The following is a 24,657-nucleotide window of genomic DNA, read 5'->3' on the forward strand; positions in this document are numbered from 1 at the left end:
TGATACTCAAATTGACAAGCGTTTTGCTATTTGTCCAAATCCCACCAGCATAGGAAAGGAAAAGCCATCTCTTAAAGCGCCCGTGCTCTCCCTACCTCTGCAGTATCTCTCAGCTCCACAGTGGGACAGAGAGTTGCCAAGAAATCAGCCCTGGCACCTGGGTGGCTCAGTGGGTTAAAGCCTCTGACTTCGGCTCAGGTCATGATCCCAGGGTCCTGGGATCGAGCCCCGCATTGGGCTTTCTGCTCGGCAGAGAGCCTGCTTCCCTTCCTCTCTCTCTGACTACTTGTGATCTCTCTCTCTGTCAAATAAATAAATAAAATCTTAAAAAAAAAAAAAAAAGAAATCAGCCCTGGGCTGTATGAAGGGGGCATGGTCCAGGGCAATGGCAGGGAATCATAGATGCCCGATAAATGGACTCATCTCATGTTCCCAGACCAGTGAGTGCCCAGTAAGTCAGATCACCAGCCAGTCTGTGAGTGCTTCCCTGGGTTGGTGCTGGCCTGGGCTAGGGGGAGTAGATGAACGACAATAAGCTATCTTGCGCATCATCTTGGTATGACGGCATCATGAAAAAACTCACAGGCCTGAAACAATTGCAAAAAACCAATCAGACTGAGTGCTAAAATCCTAAAAGCCAGGAGAAAGAACAGGAGGGAACGTAGGAGGGCAAGGCCTCACGAAGCAGATGGGCCTCTAGTGAGGCCCCTTCGAATGACAGCTTCCAGACTGGGCCCCCCTGCGAAGGGGGAGCAAGAAGCCACATCATTAATGATGCTTCCTACATGATACATTCTGCTGAGGAGGACGTTTCAAGATTTCAAGAGAATTGCCAACATTTTATACATAGCATTTACTTTGGATTCCCTTTGATATGTTTTGGGCAAAAAAGTGAATCATGGGTAAAGTATTTCATGCACAAAGCAGTTGGGTTTGTGAGGCTTTTCGAGATATTCTGTTCATTTTTCTGCTAAACCCAGAGAGTCGCTCTCTGAAAGACAGTCCCTGCAGGCCCCCGCCTTACGACCATTGCAGCGACTCGCCAGGGTGACTCAGGATGTCGTCAGCAGGCTGATCGCACTGGTTATCATGGAGTAGATCTGGAATGACATCAAAATTGTAGACGTTGTGGGAAAATCATCCTACTTTGAACTTTTTGATTTAATTTAAACATGCCTCTGTTGTTAAACAGGTTTTGTTTTCACCGTCACTAGCAGAATATCCGAATATCACAAAACATCACATTGATTTACATATTGGGGGACACTTCGTGGGAAGGGAAGGGAGAGGGATTCTTTTCCTCCCCTCCGTGACTGTAATCCCGTGTACACCCTACAGAGCAACCGTCACACGGCATGACCACTTTGGGCTTTATTTCCAGACAGACTGGTCAATCTCTTTTTTTTTTTCTTTAATTGGTTCTAACAGCCATTGAGCATCATGTTCTAAGACCAATCTTCCAGGCCCTTTATGTGCTTTAAGCCCTCGGTCCTCACAGCAACCCTGTGACATAGACGGTCTCACCGAGTATACACTGGGTGCCAAATAAATGCCTCTTGAATGAATGAGTAAGCAAATGCCATTATACAGGTGAGGAAAAGCCCCTTTTGTTCTCATTTTACCTCTGTCTAGCACACACCTGACATATAACAAGATGGCAGTAGGAAGGAAGTATCACACAGGCTTGGGTTCAAGTTCTACCTCTCCTACTAAAAGGGAGCTCCCAGTAATGGAGTGCTGCTCTGAACTGAGAATCCAGATGGTGCTTCATGTACAAGGTTGTATCCCGACTAGCAGGGAGGTGAGTGACCAGCCCGAGCTTATACGATAAACTGAGGAGGACAGTATGTACATCGCAGGGTGAATTCCATGCCCTCTTGAAGTCCCATGTCCTCCCATTTGCCTCCATAAAGTAGGATGTCTGCCTCTCTTCCCTTTTCTCTCCACGAATGCTTTGTAGGTTGATGGTAAACGTGCACCAGTCTCCAAGCAGAATTGGAGAAAATACACTGAGAAAATGCTGTAGTGAAGCACCCTTCCTCTGCACTTGTGACGAAGGTTTCCGAGGCAAATTCCAGCTCTTTAGTTACTCTTCCACAAGCCATTCAGGAAAGATGGAAAAAGGACGAAGAGACATTAAAGACATTATAAATATGGGGCATTTGGCATTTAGTGTCTTTAGAAGGAAAGTGTGTTGACTTGTTTTCTCTATAAAGATCCCTAATTGGCAATATTCTTGCTTCCATATAACACTTTACCTGGGATTTTATGAAGAATAACTCTTTTCTTTTCTTCAAATAGTCACATATCTCAGAGTTCAGACCTTTTGGAGCAAAGTTATGGAATCAATTTCCCAAATAGATCTAACACGCCTTCCCTGACAGCTTTTACCAAAAAAGAAAAAAGTTCCTACTTTTTCTTTAAAAAGTAGAAGGGGAAGTTATTGAAAAGCATACAGGATGTATGCCCCGACTGTCCTTCCACTCCCATGCATTCATCATACAGGGCATGGAGTCAAGATGGGGCTAAGCATTGGACCCCAGTTTCGGAATCCCTTCCAGAGACTCAGCACAGAATCTGTCACAAAGCCTCACGCGCCCCTTCACTTTCCGTTCATGCGGATGACAATGGGGTCCCGGTTCTCGGTACTTCTCATTCCTCTGCCTTCAGGGTTCAGAAGAACTTGAGCACTCAAGCCAAACTCTAGGAGAACCATTAAATTGCTTGACAGTTGGCACTGAAAAAGTTCCCACAGCCTTCTTGCTATGCCAGTGTTTTCCTGCTCAATCGTTAGAAGGATCCAGCTTCCCGGATTCTCAGATCTGCCCACAGACCACTGTTTGAACACCTACAATATACCCAGCATCGTGGTGGGTTCTGAGAGGAACCCAGTCAAGCATAATGCATGGCACCCACCCCCAAAGACATAAACTCTAGTTGGGCAAATGTAAACATTATAGGGGCAGAAAACAGTAACTTCACAATACCAGATAGCTCAGAACTCTACAAGGGCCCAATAAGAAGGGGGAGCACTCAGGTGCCTTTAGCAAAAGACTTAAAATCCCATCTAGTTTGTTGGGGGCAGGAGACTGAGGGAAGATCAGCTCACCTCTGGTACTGCACTGAGCTCTGGAATCCACATTTCCAGGATCCCAGACTTCTTTATGTCAGGAATCAACTCAAGAATCCCAAGTTATTTGGAGCTTTGGTCCCTCCCCACCCTCTCACTAATCAGCCATGAGTAAAATGGCCTGAGGAAAGCTTACAGATGATGAGACCAAGATACTCATTCCCCGAGGACCTCAGCAGTGTGGGAAATGTGGTTCTTGTGCTTATGCACAAGAGAAAGGCAGAAATCTCCTTGGGGGTGGGGGTGGGGAATGTGACTTATGGACTGAATTGTTACCTTTGTGTGGCATATTCCCTCTTTCTAGGGCAGCCCAGGAGACAAAGAATGCATTTATTTTGTGGAAAGGGATAGGGAGCAGGGCAAGAAACAGAAACCAGGGGATTGCGCAATAATGGCATTTTTAAATCCCTCCAGGAAGTTTATGTTTCGAGTCCTTTGGAAGAGCAAAGTACAGCTGTTCAAAAGAAGAGTTTACTGAGGGACCCCAGCCCCAGAGAGTTTACTGAGGGACCCTGGCCCAACTCAGCTGCGTGCTGGGTTTTTCCGGCCGTAGGCATTGTTCCAGCACCTCCATTCCCAGCCCCCTCGGGGGCAGGCAGGTCACTCCGTCTGGCCCTGGGGCCCTGAGCAGGCCTCAGCCTTCCCCCAGCAGAGACCACAGGCCTGAAATAGCACCGAGGTGTTCACGTAGGAGAATCCAAACGAGGACGAGAGTGAAAAGAAACAGTCTGCTGGACCTCAGCAAAGCACAGTGATTTCTGTGTGGTGTGCAAACCAGACCAGACTTGCTATGTTGAAATCGTTCCCAAAAGAAGCCCTTTCCTTGGATAGCCAGTGAAAGGGTGATATTGTGCACATAATCTCACAAATTAAACATAGAAGTCTGGGAGCAGATTTATTGTAAGCAAAAAAAACTGCTTCCTAGCCCATGTAGATGATGGGAAAAGTGTAGATAGTAACTTGTGGAGCTCCTTTGAAGACTTTACGTCCTGCCACCGGCTTCATCATCTGCATAGCTCCCTAAGGCCAGGGATGATTTGGTTGGGTCTGGGTTCAGAACTCTCTCTGCATGGTTCCTAAATCTTTCTGACTGGCCAAGTGACCCTTGGTCTCTTCCCTTTCTCCTGTTGGAGCCTTGAAGGTGATGTCCCGAGCTTTCACCATCTACCTCTATCTAGTGATGTCACCAGCCTCTCCCTGCCATCCGTCCCCAGTCCCCACACGTCCCGAACACCCTTACCTCTGCCCTGGGTGTGTGATACATCTTTGTTCTGGGATCCTTAGGTCTTGGGTCTCTTTGTCCACCGTGTCCAGAACAGGGTCAGTCTTTGGCGAGCTGAAGGCTGAAGGAAAAGCAAGCAATGTGCTTAGTGATGGAGAACGAGGACTTTGGGTCCAGTCAGACTGGGGTGGCGCAGGGGCATCCTGTCTCTGTATCATTCACTCTGTAACTTCCTGTTAGGAGCCACAATTTCTTCACTTATACAATGACAATGGGAATACAGGTTCAGAGAGCCGTGTGAGACTCCACACAACTCTTATTTTAGAGTACCTCTCTTAAGCTTCCTTACGCAATGGTTATTAGGCGACAGCCTTAAGGGGAGCCTCAGGTGCTCTTCTGAGGGGGCCCCTTCTTCCTTCACAATTTAAATAACTGTATTTGGGACACCTGGGTGGTTCAGTGGGTCAAGCATCTACCTTCGACTCAGGTCTTGATCTAACGGTCCTGGGATCAAGTTCTGCATCGGTCTCCCTGCTCAGCAGGGAGCTTGCTTCTCCCTCTGCCTCTGCCTGCCCCTCCCCCCGCTCATGCTCACTCTCTCTCTCTCTTTCTCTGACAAATAAATAAAATTTTTAAAGAAATTAAAAAATGAAGAATTATATTCTATGAACATGCTGACATAAAGATGAATATATTACTGTTCTGTATGGAAACATTTCTTCAACTGAAAAGTTCCATTTCTCTTGTTTTAAAAGAAATTCAAACATTTTCGTGGGCCCCCTAAGTCTCCTGTGGGCCCTGGGTAATGTATCTAACAGTGCCTAATGGGTAAGTCAGCTGTGGGTGAGAGATTTATTTGTGGAGATTCTTTTCTGTCCTGTTTGAATACTATTAACTGCTTTCCAGAAGTTGCTGGACTATCTGGCACTCAGGCTATACACTTCTAGCGTCCCGCAGCCCGGCTTCCCAGCCACTGGAAAGGTCTGAGTGTGGAGCTGCTCATTTCCCTTGTCCTGCCCCTTGTCTTCAATTAAAGCCCAGGTCTTCCCTCCTCTGACTGAGTCTCATTTCCTGGGACTATTCCTGGCCTGTAAAATGACATTGAATTCTCTGATGAACCATTTCTCACTGAGATATTAGTGACAAACTGCGTTCCTCCTCTACTCCTTCTAGAATATTTGTTTTTTGTTACAGAACCTTTAAAGATTCTCCACCATAATTCACAGCCATATATGATGGAGAAACTAGACCAGCAAAGGATACACTTCAAAGTCAAGGTTGAACTTGGAGAATCTTTGATTGTCTTGGCCAGTTAGCTTGATGTCTAATGTGTCTGTGCATCTGACGGCTCTTGATGACATAACTTTGATTGGAAAGTTCTATGAGGCTGGACACAGACTGTCCCCAAAATTGCTAAAGTGTCATGCCTGATGGAGTCCCAATGGAATCCCCTTTAGCCAACGTCACTGAAGGAGGACTTCTGCCCCCATCTGAAGTCACCACTCCCTCCAGCTATGCTGGTGGTAACTCCACACATATACCTAAGAAATAAGTCTTACTCCCTCTGTGCCTGTTATTCTCTAGGTATGGGTAGGAAAGTGTTCTAAGAGATAACACTTTATAAAGGATACCATTTACCGCATAGCACAGGCTCTGTAGTGCAAATGCTTGGTTGGATTTCTGGCTTTATTGCTTTTTTTTAGAGAGAGAGGGAGAGAATACACAAGTGGCGGGGCAGGTGGGAGAGGGAGAGAGAGAATCTAAAGCAGACTTCCTGTCCACACAGGGCTTGATCCCAGGACCCTGAGATCATGACCTAAGCCGAAACCAGGAATTGGATGCCCCTGGCTTTACTGTTTATTATTTGCATGACCTTGAAGTCTCTGTTCTGTAAACTGGGGAGGGGAGGCGGCTGGGTAGAATTAACATCGGCCTCATGGAGGTGTGGTGAGAATTCTTCGTTATTGTGAGACTTAAATAAGACTATCCATGCAGAGACCTTACCACGATGCCTTGCCTAGCACGCAGACCCTCAGTGAATGACTGTTATTATTATTACTATTGTTGTTGTTGTTGTTGCCACCACCACTAATTCTGTTACAGCCCCTCCAGTCCTGATGGCTTAGAGAAAGTGCCAGTGCTCCTTCCCAGACTCTGTAAGGCACTACCCAGGGAGTGGCCTGAGCAATGGGAGAATCTGGCAGAACAGGTTCTTTCCAAGCAGTGGAAAGTAGATCAAAGGCAAGCACCCAAACCTGGAAAAAGAATGTATTCCTTTGTTTGTTCTTTACTAGTTGTGAAAAGACTTCCAAAATGTAACTTTCACTGGAATAAAAACTGTGGCTACTCTTGAGGTAACATGACTGAGCCCCTGTGGTCTGTGTTCTTCCTGACCCCCAAGGACAGCTGGAGGCCGTTTTGAGTTTCTGCTGAGCGTGGTAATGGCTGACAGTGTTCTGTGATGTTGCCTATGTCAGTGCGTAGCGAGCTCAGCAGTCAGCAAATGTGCGGAGACAGCAGTGATGGCAGAATGGGGAGCTTCACACCCAGGGGCAAAGTATACCTATGCCTTGTTGCAGATCATGCATCACCCAACGTGACATTTCATGGGACTTGGTTAGGCCTCTTGGTTGAAAATAACAGAAGCCCAACTCATGCTAGCTCAAGCAAAAAGGGACATTTATTCTAAAGACTCCACAATGTATCAAGGAAAACAAGACAAGAGACAGGCTAATCTGGAATTGAAACCCAGCCCCGAAATTTTGCCAAAACTTGTGTCTCTCTTCTCTCTGTTAGTCTTCTCTCTTTCTACAGACCCACTTCCTCTGAGACTTTGGTTGGATATTGGAACAACAGCTCACAAGTTTTGTAAATGACGATACAGTCATCCAAAGAAAGCCTGATCTCACTTTCTCCAGTTCCAGAATTCCTCTGGCAGGAACTGATTGGCCCAGTCTAGGTCAGGTTCCTTTCTCTGATTACCAGTCAGAAATGGGAGCAGGTAAAAACAGGTTAGAAGAGCATGGGACATCCACCCTAACTATAAACCACTTGTGAGTGAGCAAAACCACAGATAAGGGAATTAAGGGATTCTTTTTTTTTTTTTTTTTTTAAGATTTTATGTATTTATTTGAGAGAGCACAAGTAGACAGAGCAGCAGGCAGAGGGAGAAGGAGAAGCAGGCTCTCCACTGAGAAAGGAGCCTGATGAGGGGCTGGACCCCAGGACCCAGGGATCATGACCTGAGTCGAAGGCAGATGCTTAACCAACTGAGCCACCCAGGCACCCCTAGATAAGAGATTCTTGAAATAGGGATTGAAGAACTACATGACAAGAAACATACTGTTCACATTTGACCCTGTAACTGCATCCTGGCCATTCCCAGACTCCTCTCACTTCACCAAAAGTTCGGGATGTCTGTCTGCTCACTGCCCTTGGCCCCTTCACACAGGAGAGACCCTAGCCCTAAACAAGCTGATTGCAGCGTGCTCTAGTGGAGATGCCGCAGGCTGCAGAATTACACAGACCTGGAGTTAAAGCACAGGTCTGCCGCTGACTAGTTACGAGTTGTAACCACTGCCGCTGGACAAGTTACTTAGCCTCTCTGAGCCTTGGTCTTCTTATCTATAAAATAATAGCTATCAAATAATACATATTGAATCAGGTTGTTGTGAAGACTAAGAAAAATAAAGCAACCATATTTAAAATACTTGGCATATAATAGATGCTCAGTTATATTAATTTCATTTTCTATTTAGGTTACCTAGAAATCATCAGGAGGGTGGGGACTTGTAGTAAATGAAAGAGAGAAAAAGGAAAGTGGCAGCATTTCGTATCTGGGAAGTATCCTGCCTCACGTATTTTACAATTATCCTGAGCAAACATTAACTAATTTAAGTAGCTGTACTGGGAAAGCCACACTTGGATAGATACTGTCTCTCCCTGTAGAGGCAAACCAACAAGGATCTCAAGATCAATGGTGAATGTTTTGTTTCTCATTCATTTCTCGATATGACTGTATGGTCCTCAGTTTCTTTCCCTATAATATCTAAAGTGCACGTCACACAATCTAATCACTGAGTTAGTGAATGAAGTGCTTGAACGTTTGGTTGTGACTCTTATGGTTTGGAGAGGCGCTCCTCTTTGAGAATGTGGTAAGCCATTTTTTTAATGTAAACTAGAATTTATTGAGTTCTGATGACCGTAAGCACTGTGCTGAACTTCCACGTGCGTTGTCTCATTTCTTCCTATGAATCAGTGCTATCGCCCCCATTTTCCAGGTAAGGAAACTGAGGCTTGTGTATATAGAGTGGCAAGGTCACTCAGTACTCAGCGATAGAACAGGAATCTGAGTGCAGTGTAGCAGGCTCCTGAGGCTGGCTTCTTAATGCGCAATACTGGTTCTCTGCAGCTTGCTTTTGGTTTTAAGTTTTCGAGACAGACAACATAAGAAATGAATCCCCAGGAAAATCTGTGCTTAGAGGGTCTCATTAGGTAAAGGATAACCTCACAGTGTTCGTGCACCCACTCAATATTTCAGCATGGGTGTGGATGCAAAGGCGAGGAATTACAGGAAGAAAAAGAGTAGAATAACAGATACACTCTCTCCTTGGATATAATTCTTCTGATTACTTACTTAGAGGATAATAGTGATGAAGGGTTTCACAGATAAATCCTTGAAAAAGAGAAACTGGAACCTGTGTCCTACCTTTAGACTGTCCAGTGTTTCCCATCTTGGTCAAAATGGAGCTCATTCCGGTCTTCTGGGTGCATGCGTGTGGAGTGTTCTGGCCTGCTCCCAGAAAACCACATTCAGTGACACATGATGACACGTGAAGTATTTTCCATCCACTGACTATGTTCTGATCACGGGAACCGGTGGGATCTCTACTCACTCACTGACCTACTCCTCTAGGAACAGTCTATTCTGTCGGGTGAGTTTCATTCCATTCCAGACTGTGCTTCATTGGTACCTTTTTCTTTCTGAATTCACCCTGTGTGTAAATGGGAAAAATTAAAACAAAACATTGAAATAGGGTGTCTCTTTTGATTAAAAGCATACCTGGATAATGTCTCATATTTTTCTTTCTTATCCTCCCTGTGTTTTCAGCTCCAGGGTTCCTTGAAAAGAAAACAGGTGGGTAACCTGTCTCCTGCCAACAGCAAGAGGCCCAATGGCTTTGTGGACAACTCATTCCTTGATATCAAGAGAATCCGCGTTGGGGAGAACCAACTTGTCTCTGCCGGACAAGGGGGCCTCCAAGTAAACAATGGACAAAATCCAATTATGTCAGGGACCTTGCCCATGAGCCAAGCATCCCTACGGAAGACTAACACTCTGCCACCCCATGCTCCCGGAAACGGTATCTTTAACATGGGCTTAAAGGAAGTGAAGAAGGAACCCGGGGAGACTCTGTCTTGCAGTAAGCACATGGATGGCCAGCTGACCCAGGAGGCTATGTTTTCCAATAGGTACAGAGAGGACCCTGTAGAGCAGCTGATGGACCCAGAGCTGCAGGAGCTGTTCAATGAACTGACAAACATTTCAGTGCCTCCCATGAGTGACCTGGAGCTGGAAAACATGATCAACGCCACCATCAAGCAGGACGACCCATTTAACATTGACTTGGGTCAGCAGAGCCAGAGGAGCACTCCCAGGCCCTCTTTGCCCGTGGAGAAGACAGTGATCAAGAGCGAATACTCCCCGGGTTTAACCCAGGGCCCCTCGGGCTCTCCTCAGCTGAGGCCCCCATCCACTGGCCCCGCCTTCTCCATGGCCAACTCTGCCCTCTCCGCTTCCTCCCCGGTCCCTTCTGTGCCACAGAGCCAGGCTCAGCCGCAGACGGCCTCAGGGGCAAGCCGAGCCCTGTCGAGCTGGCAGGAAGTGTCGCATGCCCAGCAGCTCAAACAGATCGCGGCCAACCGCCAGCAGCATGCCCGGATGCAACAGCACCAGCCCACCGCCTGGTCAGCCTTGCCCTCTTCGGCTGGGCCATCGCCAGGTCCATTTGGGCAGGAGAAAATCCCCAGCCCTTCTTTCGGCCAGCAGCCATTCAGCCCGCAGGGCTCCCCCATGGCCGGGGTGGCGGGCAGTGGCAGCCAGCCGAAGGGGATGGCCAACTACATGTACAAGGCCAGCCCATCCGCCCAGGGAGGGCACCTGGATGTGCTCATGCAGCAGAAGCCTCAGGATCTCAGTCGAAGTTTCATGAACACCCCGCACACAGCCATGGAACCCCGTCATGGCAACACTAAGCCTTTGTTCCATTTTAACTCAGATCAAGCAAGCCAGCAGATGCCTTCGGTTTTGCCTTCCCAGAATAAGCCTTCTCTCCTACACTACACCCAGCAGCAACCGCAACAGCCACAGCAGCCCCAGAGCTCCATTTCAGCTCAGCCACCACCGCAGCAGCCGTCCCAGCCCACACAGCCCCTGTCCAGCCAGCCCTTGCTAAGGTCTCCCTTGCCACTCCAGCAAAAGATCCTGCTTCAGAAAATGCAGAACCAGCCCATCACAGGCCTGGGGTTTCAAGTCTCCCAACAGCACCGACAGGTAAGACCCTAATTTTGCTACCCCAAACGCAGAGGACCCGGAGACTGCTTAGCCTGGTCCTTATGCTTTGGTTGCAACGTTTGTGTTGGGGCGGAATCAAGAACACAAAGACAGTAGTGGTTCCGTCGGATTCCCATGAAGGCCTTAGGAAGCCCAGCTCTCACCGGGTATCTGGAGGCAAGAGCTGGTATTTCCTTGTAGATCATTCCTCTCGTTGAGATCTGCAGCAGTCAAAGGCTCTTGCTTATTAAGAATGTTGCATTATAATTCATGACCTTTAGTGACGTGTCCAGTTGGACACCTGATGTCTATTCCTGCAGTCAGTAAGTCAGTCGGTCATTAAGTCGACATGAGAGTCCTGAGTACCTACCATGTGCCAGATGTTGTGATTATGCTGAAAATTGACCTAAGTCCAGACATGATATTAAGAGTAATGACCCGTCTGCATCCACACCGACCAACTGAAATGTCTGAATGCCCAACGCGTCGTAATAGATCCTGCTGAGACTCCATGCTGGTGCATTAAATAAGGCATGGCTCTGTTTTCAGGCACAGTCAGGAGAGAAAGAGAGAGACAGGCTTTAAAACTCTCATTTGAATGCTAAGTGGAAAGACTAATCACATGAGATCACAGAGGTTGGGTGTCTTACCTGCAAGGGGCTATCAGGGAAGTCTGTGGGAGAAAGTAATGCCTGCATTAAGTGTTGAAGGATGATATCATCATCACTACCAACAGAAAAAATATCTGTGGTTACTTTATATCCTGTGATTAATATAAAGCCGAAGTTTTATTCTGCCCCGTACATGAATAGTACAAAGAGATAGCTTTGTGCCGGGAGAGCAAGTGCTAGTGAGGAAACTCGGATCCCCCAAGGAATTCGAGGGTGGAAACTCTTCCTAGAAGGAAGAAAGTCTGAATGTTGCTTCATGCGTGTAATTTGACGGGTCTCTGTTAGTGGCCAAGCACAAAAACAACACCTTACACGTCAAAACAATATGTCAGGATATTATGACGGCACTGAGCCTAATTTCAATCACATTCCTAGAGTAGTTTTCACGGCTACTACCCAGAAAAGAATGCCACAAGCACCACAGACCGTGGCTAAGCTAACCTTTGCCCTAGATGTGTGCCAGGAGAAAAACGGCGCTCAACCAGCATTCAGGAGCTCCGCACCAAGCAAAGCTTTGCGCTCTTACGCATTTAAGTAGTGTGGGGTTTAAAAAAAGAAGTGTATTTTTTTTTAATTGTAGTTGATGAAGAATGGACTTAAATAGAGTCATGTGTATATTTTACAAAGTTCCTTTTTAACAGGTAATTTGGGGATTGTTGATAAAAAAACGCTATTGTGGAACTCATTCCTAGTGGCATGGGTAGCCATTTTGGTTTGGATGAATCTAGGTTCAAATTCTTACTCTGACATTCACTAGCTGTGGGACCTCAAGCAAGTCACTGGACCTCACAAAGCCTGGGTTTTCTCACCTGTAAATGGGGGTGATAATAATATATCCTAGGATTTTTTTTTTTTTTTTTTAAGAATAAAATTAAGGAGCACTTGGGTGGCTCAGGTGGTTAAGCATTGGACTCTTGATTTTAGCTCAGGCTATGATCTCAGGGTTGTGGAATCAGGCCCCTGATGTCAGGGTGTCAGGCTCTGCACTCATCAGAGAGCCTGCTTGAGATTCTCTCTCCCTGCGCCTCTGCCTTCCCCCTCAACATGTGCACTCACGCTCTCTCTCTCTCCCCCTCTCTCTCTACAATAAATAAATAAATCTCTTAAAAATGAGATAATTTTGCACCCAGAGTTTAGAACAAAGTCGACAGTTACTATGATTATCATGGAAAGAGCCACGTATGATATCAGAATATTTTTAACAAGTATTACTCTTATGTAGGAGATGGATTGGAATAAGTCTCAAATTCTTTTTTTTTTTTTTTGCTGTTAATATCACATATCTGTTCTATTTTTAAAATTTTAATTTATTTTTTTCAGTGTTCCAAAATTCATTGTTTATGCACTACACCCAGTGTTCCATGTAATACGTGCCCTCCATAATTTCCACCACGAGGCTCACCGAAACCCCCAACCCCCTCCCCTCCAAAACCCTCAGTTTATTTCTCAGAGTCCGCAGTCTCTCATGGTTTGTCTCCCCCTCCAGTTTCCCCCAGATCACTTCTCCTCTCCATCTCCCAATGTCCACCATGTTATTCCTTATGCTCCACAAGTAAGTGAAACCATATGATAATTGACTCCCTCTGCTTTATTTATTTCACTCAGCGTAATCTCTTCCAGTCCCATCCATGTTGATACAAAAGTTGGGTATTCATCCTTTCTGATGGAGGCATAATACTCGATTGTATATATGGACCATATCTTCTTTATCCATTCATCCGCTGAAGGGCATCTTGGTTCTTTCCACAGTTTGGTGACTGTGGCCATTGCTACTAGGAATGTTGGGGTACAGATGACCCTTCTTTTCAGTACATCTGTATCTTTGGGGTAAATACCCAGTAGTGCAATTGCAGGGTCATAGGATAGCTCTATTTTTAATTTCTTAAGGAATCTCCACACTGTTTTCCAAAGTGGCTGCACCAACTTGCATTTACACTTTAAAGAACTGGAGAATCAACAACAAATTAAGCCAACCCCACACACAAGAAGGGAAATAATCAAGATGAGAGCAGACATTAATGATATAGAAACCAGAAGTCTCAAATTCTAACAAAGAGTTTCAGAGAAATAAAACAATCCTTCATTCTTGTATTGTCCAGCAGTATAGTGAGTGGGTAGTGATTTACCTTCACTAAGCCCAGTCTTCTGATCATAAAAATGGAAATAATAAATAATTGGATATTAATAAGAGGTAGTGTTCGTTATTTACCCTCTAAATGACATTACTTCTGTCTCTCTTGCTTATGTTATCTCATTTCACCCATATGGCGGAAAATACCATTGTTCTCATCTTACAGGGGAAACAGCTGAGGCACAGAGAGATTAAGTAACTTTTCCAAAGTTGCACAGATAAAAAGTGGCAGAGCCAGGATTCTGATTGTCTGTTTTGAAGGTTGTGCTTTTAGCCACTGACTATACTCACAGGTAGGATATGTTGGGAAATGAATGACCGCTTATAGACCGCTTATAGACCGTTGTGACATTCTCAAAAAGAATATTTCCTGTAATATGAGGCATATTTACGTAATCTACAGGGTAGATGAAATGCTTTGGGGATAAAGAAATTCTTAAATCTCTCACCTTCGGAGTTGTTAAAGAAAAGAATCAAAAAACATCTGTATGACAGCTGACCTTCTTGGTCTTATTTTCTGTTATAAATCGCTTATTTTGGTCACAAAATAAGCGATTTATAACAGAAAATGTATCTCTATATCCTGTCAGCCCTTCTTTGGGAGCCTTCCTGCCATCCTAGGTCCAGTTTCTGGCTCCGTGTCTCATATCTACAGCTATACACCACACTCATGTTCTCTTTGTCCCCATCAAAGCTTCCAGAGCCCAGGCACACCAGTGGGTGCTGATGGCCAAATCAACAAACATCTTTCAATGTCTTCGATAATATTAAACCGTTTCCAGTGCCTATGACACATGATGCCAAGACAATTTTCATCTTTTCAAGAAAGCCCTTTAAAAGTGATGTAAGTGGCAGCAGCATTTCAGGCTGAAGACCCCTTCTATACAGGCTGGACATGGTGAGCCATTGACGGCTTTGTCCTAACTTTGTATATTGAATCAAATTGTCCCTTCCTGATCAACAGTTCTAAGAGGGAGGATTTGGAAGTCCTGTGTCTGAGTTGTAAGCAAGTGTACCAGAGTTCTATGGTCAAATAAGTGGTGCCTTCTTAAAAGCATTCACCTTTGGGCGGCTGGACTCCTGCTAATAAGGGTATCATTGTTCAATATGGTTACAGAGTTTTTCTCTGGGAATTGTGTTCAGAGTTTTGAGCTCATTGAGTGGATTATTACCAGTGCAGTAATATTCATCCTGTTAGGGTGATCTTTGAAAACACTCAAGATGGGTAATGCTGCTTTGGGTCAAAAACAAGGAATAGGTGATAAGATAGGACTGAATTTCAAATATGGCTTGTGAAACTTCTCTGAAGGCAATAAAGTAATAAATGAGTTGCTTCCCAAGATGATAATTTTGAGAAGCAACTTTCATCTGGATGTGCATATTTTTAAGGTTTTTCTAATTCTTACTGTCTCATCTAGGATACTGCCAAGTATTCTCAGCTCAGGGAAGTTTAACTTCACTGTTTATAGGAAACCGTACAAATGTGTGTTCTCATTCCCAATTAGCAAAGTCTCTGTGACTCATGACTGAAGCCATTGGAGGGGAGAGATTGGGAAATAAGCAATTCTTAAGTTTATCAACTAGAGTGTCCTAAATGAAAGCTCTGGTCATGAATTTTTTTCTGTTTGTGATACTCACTTTGTGCCAAACATGGGAAGACTTGTTATGGGATTTGATCATTGGAGTCCTTTCATCTTGGACATGGTGGAAATCTTGTCTTTCTGCTACAAGATGGTAGATTGAATTTGTTGATCAGTTGCTTGTAATTTACACGGCAGAGTATCACCCTTCAGAGCTCTTCACCCAGACAGATCTGCATGGTCAGGCAAAGAATATACTGGGGAGAGCCTGTGTGCCTCTTTATTGGGTACCTATCTCTGTTCTCCTAGATGTGAGAGATGCCTGAGAGACAGACGCAGCATAATCAAATTGTTGGAGACCTCTTTATCGTTCCATGCCTGGGGTGGTTTCAAGTAATCCCTTCTCCGGATACTGAGAGAACAAATGGTATTTGGTATTTCACAAAATGTCTTCAGTGACTGTCTTGCTAATGTTTGGGGCTTGGCAAATGGAAATACCTCCTGGCTATAATTTCCTTCCCTTTCTGATTTGAGGGTTATGGGAGAGGGCAGGAAAGGGACATAACGCATACAGTTCTGATTTATCTTCAAGTCACTGACTACTTGTTTAAGGTGTGAAAGAGTTATTGGTTCACTAGGGCTTGGGAGAGTTCAATCTAAAAGCTCTAACCTCTTGAACCAAGAAGTGATCTTTGTCAGAGCTGTATAATCAGACACTTAAAAGTGTGAATTTTTTTTTCTAACATTAGATCCATGAAACTCAAGTGGATTCTATATTTGGTTTAGAATTATCCCATCTCTAAAAATTCTGAGAGGGAACGCAGCCAGTGAATGGATGGTTTGTTATGACCGAAACATAAATTTGTACATTTCCTCCTTAGTTTAAAGCCAAGTTTTATATCATATATTAAGAGCCTCAATCATATATTAAGAACCTCACCCTGCTCTCTTTGCCTAGCCAAGTTTATCCTTCACTGCTTTACATATGAACCCTTGGCGTAAATCAGGCAAGTCTCATGTTCTCACCCCTTCTTCTTTAAGGTAATTTTGTGGGTTTTTTGGTGGGGTTTTTTTCTTGGTTGTTGTTGTTTTTTAAAGATTTTATTTATTTATTTGACAGATAAATCACAAGTAGGCAGAGAGGCAGGCGGCAGGGGCTGGGGGGAGCAGGCTCCCTGCTGAGCAGAGAGCCCGATGCAGGGCTGGATCCCAGGTCCCTGAGATCATGATTTGAGCTGAAGACAGAAGCTTAACTCACTGAGCCACCGAGGCACCCCGGTAATTTTGGATATATCTGGTCTTAAAGAAGAACACCCACTTGAGGGTAGAGGAATCACTGGAGCACTCATATACTGACAAATCCTTATAATCGCCCAGTGAAAGTGCCAGAGAAAAGTTAGAACCTTGAATCAGCTGGGTTGCCTTTTCTGCTGGGAAAATAATCCCAGTATTATCCCAATGAATGCAGAACATGGATTCAGTGTTCTGCAACAATATAACTTCCAAAACACCCTTTTGCCAGAAGCCACAGATTGGCTAAAGGGTCAGCCAGTTAGGCTAGTGCCAGGGTTCAGATTTATGGGCTAGAACCAGGTCAAAAGAAGTCAGAGCATGAAGGGCCAAAAACAAGGCCAAGCCAATGTCCTAGACAAACTGGGACACAAAATCAATCAGTATACTCAGAATCCAGGAGTGAGGCCAAAAGATGGTAGTAAACCTATGGTCATGGGTCAAATATAAATGACATAAAATCTAAATTGAAGTTAGGATAGAGACCCAAGAGATGCTAGGTGATCATTGCAAATGACCCTTGACAATTTGGTGATTTCTGTTATGACTCACTGTGGCATGGCTGGGCTGGCAAGAGGGACGAGGTCTGATACATACCAAGGACTGTCCGTGGCAGACCAAGAACATACTATGTTTGCAGTTTCATTTATCTTTGATATTTCGTCATTTATCTTTCCAGTTTAAAAGAAAATAAAAATGTGTTTTTAGTATTCCATAAGACCAGTGCTAGGGCTGAGCCCAAATAAATTTCCAAATGTGTATGTTAATCTGACCTGTACTGAAGAATCTTGATTGGCAAAATTAGCAGGAGGGGGATTCTGCATGTGTCTTGTTAGTTTCTGTTAGCTGATTTGTTGGCTTTCACATTAGTACCAATTCCGTGCCACATGCGAATAGCCCAAATGGTAGATACTATCAACCCCTTTGAGGGCACTGAGGCTTAGAGAGGTTAAATAACTTGCTCAGAACTACAGTGAGGAACTGGTCTGACTTGAAGCCCAGTGTTAATAACTACTGTGCTGCCTAAGTTATGCAACTAGGTAGATGTGGTTTGGGTTGTGCTAACAGAGCCTTTGCTAGGGAATCTGTTTGAAATTTCGTGATTGTCTACGTGCCCGGTTTATTTCTACCTCAGGGAAAATTTAAGCCAAGAATTCTGACGCAGGGAGGGATCTTCAAGCAAATTCACGGACGTTGCCTTGTCTGAATCCACAGATCTTTAGGTTTCCCCACCTGCCCAGCCAAGAGCCACGAGCTAAAAGATCTCAGGCTAAATTGAGTACTGCCCCGTTCTGAACTCTACCAATGGTTTTTATCCATTCATTCAAAAAATGTTTGTTGAGGGTTTGCTGTATGTCAGACACCGTCTGGATCTGATACTACCACTCAGAACAAAGAAGAAGGTATGGTAAGGGACAAAAAAATAAAATTAAAAAATATTTTTAAAAGATTAAATAATCAGAGAGTATTTTCAAACTGAGCTGTTTTCATCCTACCGCAGTCTTGGTTTATTCTTGCTTTTGTTGCTAGGCTGATTTGCTGCCGGGCGCCTTGGTACCTCTGATCTCAGATAAAAATGGAGAATGCCCAGGGAAGTGGTAGATGACTTCGTTTTTCAAGGGAAAAAATTCAAGGGTTTGGTTAGCTTTTTTAAATGATAAAGAAAATTCATTCCCTTTCTTGTCCTTTAACACGCTCCATCAGGATTTAAGAACTGTGTGGGGTCCCTGTTAGAGTTTCACCATGGGATAAAACCATAATGCGTGCATGTGTTCGTATGATGAGAGTTTATTGAGCACCAACAAGGTGCCGGGAATTGGAGATGAAAAGATCATGTGATGTAGAGAACCCTCTTTGCACCCATCTGTAAGATCAGGAAGGCATGGTCCCAATTCCTCGATGAGCTTTTGATGTGAAGGAGACGTCTGTCCTGGATACTCACAGGGTTCTTCTTGGGGACACATACTACAGTCCGCTCTGTATAATAACTGAATCCAAATCACATGGGCCTTTCCCGTAAGGCTACAAATTCAACTTTGAATGTATTATTTTAACCTTTTACAGAGTAGAGCTCTCTTTTACTGGATATTCCACTTTCATGTCTGTTTTATTTTGTCATCCTAGTATGTAATAACTCAGAGCACAATGGAGTGAATTTGCGTAAAGCAACAATTAACTCCTGTATTCCTCAATAAAGAAATCAACACAATAACAAGAGGAACACGTTAGCCTTGGAATCATAATGCATAGGGTTTAAATCCACACTTAGGGGAATGACTTCTATTATTTTCATTCCAAGGTCTTTGTCAGTATGTTGCATCCATCAACAAGAGCTCTGCATTTAAAGCATTAATGCGTAATTCAGCCTGTTGAATACCAAGTTTCCAACCAGGGAAAGAAGGGGTATGAGGTTAAGAAATAGATTTGATCCCAGGGATGGAAATGCAAGAGGGTTAATGGAAAATCTGACAGATATTTAACTATAATGTGCATTAATGTAGGTGACTCAAACAGTCCCCTTTGCACCTATTCTAATTAGTTCTGCCTTTTCTAATCAGATGTCAGTTGTTATCAGTTTGGTAGAGGGGGGTGGTGATTTCTTTTTGTGAAATCGAAAGGAAGCAACAACCCATTTCACGGTGCAGTAATCAGTAAATGTTCACATTAATGGTTAATTAAAGTCAGGCACAGAAACTTGAGATTCTGGAGGTGTTTATTATAAGGAGCTCTCAATTTGAAACAAAAGATGGCACAAATGTTTAGACTACCAGGATCAGAGAGATGAAATGGGAGTGAATCATCTTACTCTTTTACACTGCGTTTTAAGCAGGGAAGACCAAACTTACACACACAGAGCCTAGGCAGCTCTCTGGATACTAATTAGAGAACTCCAGCTGAATATTTGCATTTCATGCAATGAATCTGAACAATAAAGTGGCACTTTATTCTCCAAGCAATAAATTGAATAGCGCATAATAGAGGGAAGCCAATGACTACTTTCCTGTGCATCCTGCAAAATCAAGTTTCAAGATCCCCGAGGAAGAAAGAATGGGGGTGGCTGACCTGTTTCCCTTTCTTTCTGCTGCTAATTCCCTCCACCATGAATCACTGGCATTTTCCACAGTTTGCTTTTCACAGGAGCTTAAGTTCGGCTCCACCTTTAGGAAACATGAACTTCATAAACAGGGAGGTTTTGGCCCTTCTTGTGGTAGTCCACAGGCCTGTGCGGGTGCGCACATGAGCGTGTGGGCTTCATGCTCTGGGCTTGGGCTCCCATTCCTACTCTGTGTCTCTGGGTCTTTGTCTGGTTTCCCCCTCCCTTTGGCTGTAGCCTCTCCTCTTCCACCCTTTCCCTACAGATCAGTTTTTGAACTCACCACTTTTCCCCTGACCTCCTGGAGACCTGTTCTATGGCAAGCCTTAAGTGGGAAAGGGGGAAGGAGAGGACATTTAGCCACTGAAGTTGTTATTGGCCACAAGGATGAAGAGACTTTTCCTGGAAGAGGATCATGTTGGGGAGAGCCACAAGGCTAAATGAGCTGGCAGGCCCATCTCTCCATCCCACAGGCCTCTGGCACAAAGGAGTGAATTCTGAATGGACATACCCGTGGGCAGAACATATCCTGAATAGCTTCTAACCATTGTCCCTTCTCACGTCATGTGCTGGCTAAACTGGCCTGCCTCCCTCCAGTCTTGCCAACCTGCTACTGGAGTGAGCATGCTTAAACTGGAATGTGGTCAAGTCTGTCACCTACCTGAGGCCCGCAAATGATCTTCATTTTCTCAGAATAAAATCCAAATCTTTATGTAGCTTATAAAGCCCTATATGACCAAGCTCCTAGCTTTTGTTTATTCCTTGACTCCCACCCACTCATTCACTCATCTTTACCTGCCACGTTCACACACACTCTGCACTCTGGCTCCTGCCATAGAAGGTACACTCCGATTCCTGAGAAGTACCATGCTTTCCCTCACCCTCAGGTCTTCAGATATGTTGTTCCTTCCATCGAGAACATTCTTTTGTTCTGCTCTGCACAGCTAACCTAACTCTATGCTCTCTCAGTCTCAGCTGAGATATTTCCCCCACAAGGTTTCCCTGACTTCCCAATCTGGATTAGCTCCCATCCTATACTCTCTGGTAGCTACCTCTGCTTCCTCTGTTTTAGCTGATATCAGTCCTCATCTACCTGTGTTCTTGTGTGTCTTCCTCCACTAAACTGCAGGCTACTTGAAGGCAAGGATGGTGTCCATCTTGTTCACCACTGTATTCCAACCTTTGCCATGGCTACTACATGGGAGGAGCCCAAAACATATCTGCTGAACAATGAACACACGAATTACACCATTGACCCACCATCCATTCTTCTGTTCCTGGGAGTTAAGGGTGCCAACATGTTACCCTCTCCTCCCAAGAAGGAAGGAACAGGAGCTATCATTTCCACCTTCTTCCATAAAAAGTCTGCCCTTAAAACACCATTTGCCCGTGGATCTGTACCAATGGTTCTAGTTTGCAGGGGTAGAAACCAGAGAATTCACTCTCAGCTGTGCCCTGGGTTAAACCTGTGGAAGGGCTCTTCCTTGGAGCCTAGACTGACCTGTACCACAGGGAATCATATGGGTGAGAGTCAACTAAGAGAATTTTATCAACAATATTCCAAATGATTCTTTTCTTTTATGAAACATATGGAACATCAATAATTTACCAACAGTGACCAAAACACAATCCCTACCCATAGGTAATGGACAGAAACAAGTGATTATGTAGTGTTATAAGGTTTCTGATAGAAGTGACCATAGGATATTCAGAGAATGCAAAGATAAAGCACCTCTGGGAACTAGAAAAGGCTTCCTGGATAAGGCATCATCTTCCTCACCTTTGTTCCCCATGTACTCACATTATTACAAGCCTCCCTCTTTCCAACTCCCTTGTCCCTCCCAGTAGTGGCCTGGATGGCATGTCTAAGAAATTCTGCCGCATTCTGTACTCCATAGGGCCATGGCCAGTGGCTGGGCTTCCATTTATCTCTGTTGCTTTGGCCAGGCCTTCTCCCTGGAAATGCCACTTCACTGTAGATCCAGTCACTCCCCGAGGCTCTCTTTCACTGGACTGGCTCTCCTTCCCATGAATGTCTTTTGCCCAACAGCTCCCTTTTGCCTCCTGCCTGTGGCATCCTGCCCAGCTGCTTGGAGAGTTCCAAAGTGTCTTAGAACCCCAGTCTCTGCCCTAACTGCCTATGTTGCTGACATCACCTCTCCCCAAGCTCTGAAATAAGTAAAATTTGTTTCCTCCCCCACATACAACAGATTGCCAGCACTTTTGGTACCATTCTTATATCGTATGGTAATTTTGTTTAGGTATCCAACTGGTCCAGTGAACGAGGAATTCCTAGAGAGTTGGGACCATGGAATTTCTTTTTCTTCTCTGAATCCACAAAGCCTTTTGTATCTCTCATTGCATTCATTGCTTGCTACCTTGAATTATAGTTAAGTCTATACATCAACCCCTCCACTAAACTGCAAGCTCCTTGAGACTGGAATCTACATATAATTTTTCTTTGTGCCTCCAAGGGCTAACAGAGTACCTGAGAGAAAGTCCCAACATAAGGACACAGAAAAAGGAAAGAAGGGAAAGACGCCTCAGTGTGTGTGTGTGTGTGTGTGTGTGTGTGTGTGTGTGTGTGTGTTACAGGTTGTATGGTCTTGAAATCAAAGGGAAAAAAAAATAGGGTTGAAGAACTTCTGACATCAACCTGAAAATAAAAGTTACATTATTGAGAATTTATGCATGGTTTACTTTAGTGATCAGATCGCCTTGGTCAAGTTACTTGGGTTCTCTGAAACTGAGCTGCATTATCTGTACAGTAAGAATTATGACACTATTTTGCAGTATTGTTGAAAACATTCCATGAGACTTAGAACAAATGTAGGGCCTTGATGGCAACTCACAAGTGTTAGCTTGCTTTCCTTTGCACACTAAGGACTACCAGAAACAAATCCACTGAAATAATCCAAATTAAATGTTAGTAGACACTTACAGTAGTTGAATTCCAAAGCTGACTGTAAGTTTCCAGGCAACTAAGGCAAAAAGAAATTATGTGGGGGATATAGGGATTCTTCTTCTCTAGCATGAAAGAAAGCACACCAGTTCATCAGTGGAGGCAAACTATTTCCTGGAAATGAATTCAAAGGTACATTTATCACTGGGGGAATTAGGTAACACGATGGATATCTTCCACCAAACATTTTGCAAAGACACCATGACACCGTTTCCTTTGAAGTTTCTGTTATTAAGCTGCATTATAAAATCCAATGCCAAAATACTGGATTTTAATTCAGTGAACACTTTTCCCTGGGAAGCTGAGATAATGGGGTACAGATGTCATGTTTTCTGAAGCTCTGTATCAATAGTTTTTGCGCTTTGTTTAAGTAAGAATACATCTCTCTACCCCTCCCCCTTTCAAAGTTTCCCTGAGACACCTCCCTGGAACTTAGATTCCTTCAGGACAGTCTTCAACTCTGGGTTCTGGCTTATCCCAAGGTAGAGTTTAGAGACTATATGGGAATGCGTAATTCAAATTCCCATTAGACTGCATCACTCAAATCTCAATGTCTCGAATGAGGCTCTGGCAAATCCAAGCATTGTCTAAAGTAGATGAGACCTATGAAATGTCTACCTCTGAGTCCGCTTTCAAGGAGAGTGTTTCAAAAAACCTTTTAAGCTATAATCTTATCCCTCCATATAGAACAAAACTGTAAACTTCAGATGTGACCCCTCTGCTCACCAGAGCAACCTCATTAAAAATCACTGTGAAAACATTCAGCAGTTGATATAGTTATTTTTTGATCAACAAATACGTAACCACTTCCTATACACAGAACACCATGCCAACTGCTCTAAGAAAGGTACCAAAGGGGGTGTGCCGTGTGGTGGGGACCGCAGGGGGATGAGAAATAGAAGATTCTGGACTGGACTTGTTGCAGAATATTCTTCCTTTAGTAATTAGATCTTGTTTACCCCCTTTGTTACAATTTTATTCTGTGATCCTTTAATTTTATGATTCTAAAATCCAATTACTGTCCTCATCCTCATCCTTTTTATCAAAGGAACACAGGCAAATAATTTAAAAAGACAAGTCTTGCTAAAAGGCAAAAGCTATTCCTTGGCACCCCCCTTCCCTCAGCCGTCACCTAGAGGAAACTACTTTCATCATTTTGAATTTCTTCTTCTGGTAGTTACCATCAGATCACTAAATTCATGCATGCCTCAGACCTCTTGGTTTGTTCTTTTTTACATCTTACACAATAGATGAAGATTTTAGTCCTTCTCTCTCTTCCCCTTTGCCACCGCAAGTTTATGTCAAAAATTTGCCTAAGTCCATATCAGTGTCTTCAGAACTATGAAGACATTAGTAATGTTTACAGCTAAGACAAGCCATTGTACTGAAACCGTAATTCCTCTGAAAGAGCTCAGTGTCTAACTTACTTTTCATTTGTGAAGTTTCTTTGAATCTCTGGCTATGTCTTCTCATTCCATCCAACAGCTCTGTGAAACATCTGTCAGTTTTCCACCTGTAATTGCTGTCGGATGATCTGTTTGTTGTTTCTTTTCCTGGATGCCTCTTCCCAGGAGCCTTCTCTCCCCAGCCCTGACCGTCCCGACAGAGTTCTATAGGCCCCCAGATGGTGCTGCCACCCGAGGACTTCCTGCCTCCACGCTGGGAAAGCCTTCATTTCTTTCCTTTATCGGATTTCCTGCTTCTGGGTCCCGTGTGTGGCTCTTTGCTTATTCAATCTCATTTTGGTGGACTATGTCTGCTGATAGCTTCCTGACAAAGATTATATGAAAGGTAAAATGTTGAGACCTTCAGAGACATCATAGCTCATTTGAGACAAGAAGAAGAAACTCAAAGCCTCAAGAAAGAACATTGTCGACTATTGATAATGTCCTCCTAGATACATTCAGTGCTATGGAGTGTGCAAAGAAGGGATGAGAAAGAAAGCTTCATTTATTGAGCACCTACTATGGGCTAATTGGTTTTTCCATGACATTTCTAAGAAACAGGCATCACTTTCTCCTCCT

The 24,657-nt window shown here is 44.1% G+C and overlaps 1 protein-coding gene across 1 annotated transcript in view; it reads left to right on the forward strand.

Annotated features, from left to right (window-relative positions):
* MAML2 (mastermind like transcriptional coactivator 2) overlaps nucleotides 1–24,657 on the forward strand; it is a 346,811-nt gene that overhangs the window by 226,559 nt on the left and 95,595 nt on the right. Inside the window, exon 2 of the mRNA XM_046014867.1 lies at nucleotides 9,463–10,905. Coding sequence (XP_045870823.1) covers nucleotides 9,463–10,905 — 1,443 coding nt within the window. The remainder of the gene's footprint in view (nucleotides 1–9,462; nucleotides 10,906–24,657) is intronic.

Source organism: Meles meles, chromosome 8, assembly GCF_922984935.1.
Source record: "Meles meles chromosome 8, mMelMel3.1 paternal haplotype, whole genome shotgun sequence".
NCBI classification, from domain to species: Eukaryota; Metazoa; Chordata; class Mammalia; order Carnivora; family Mustelidae; genus Meles; species Meles meles.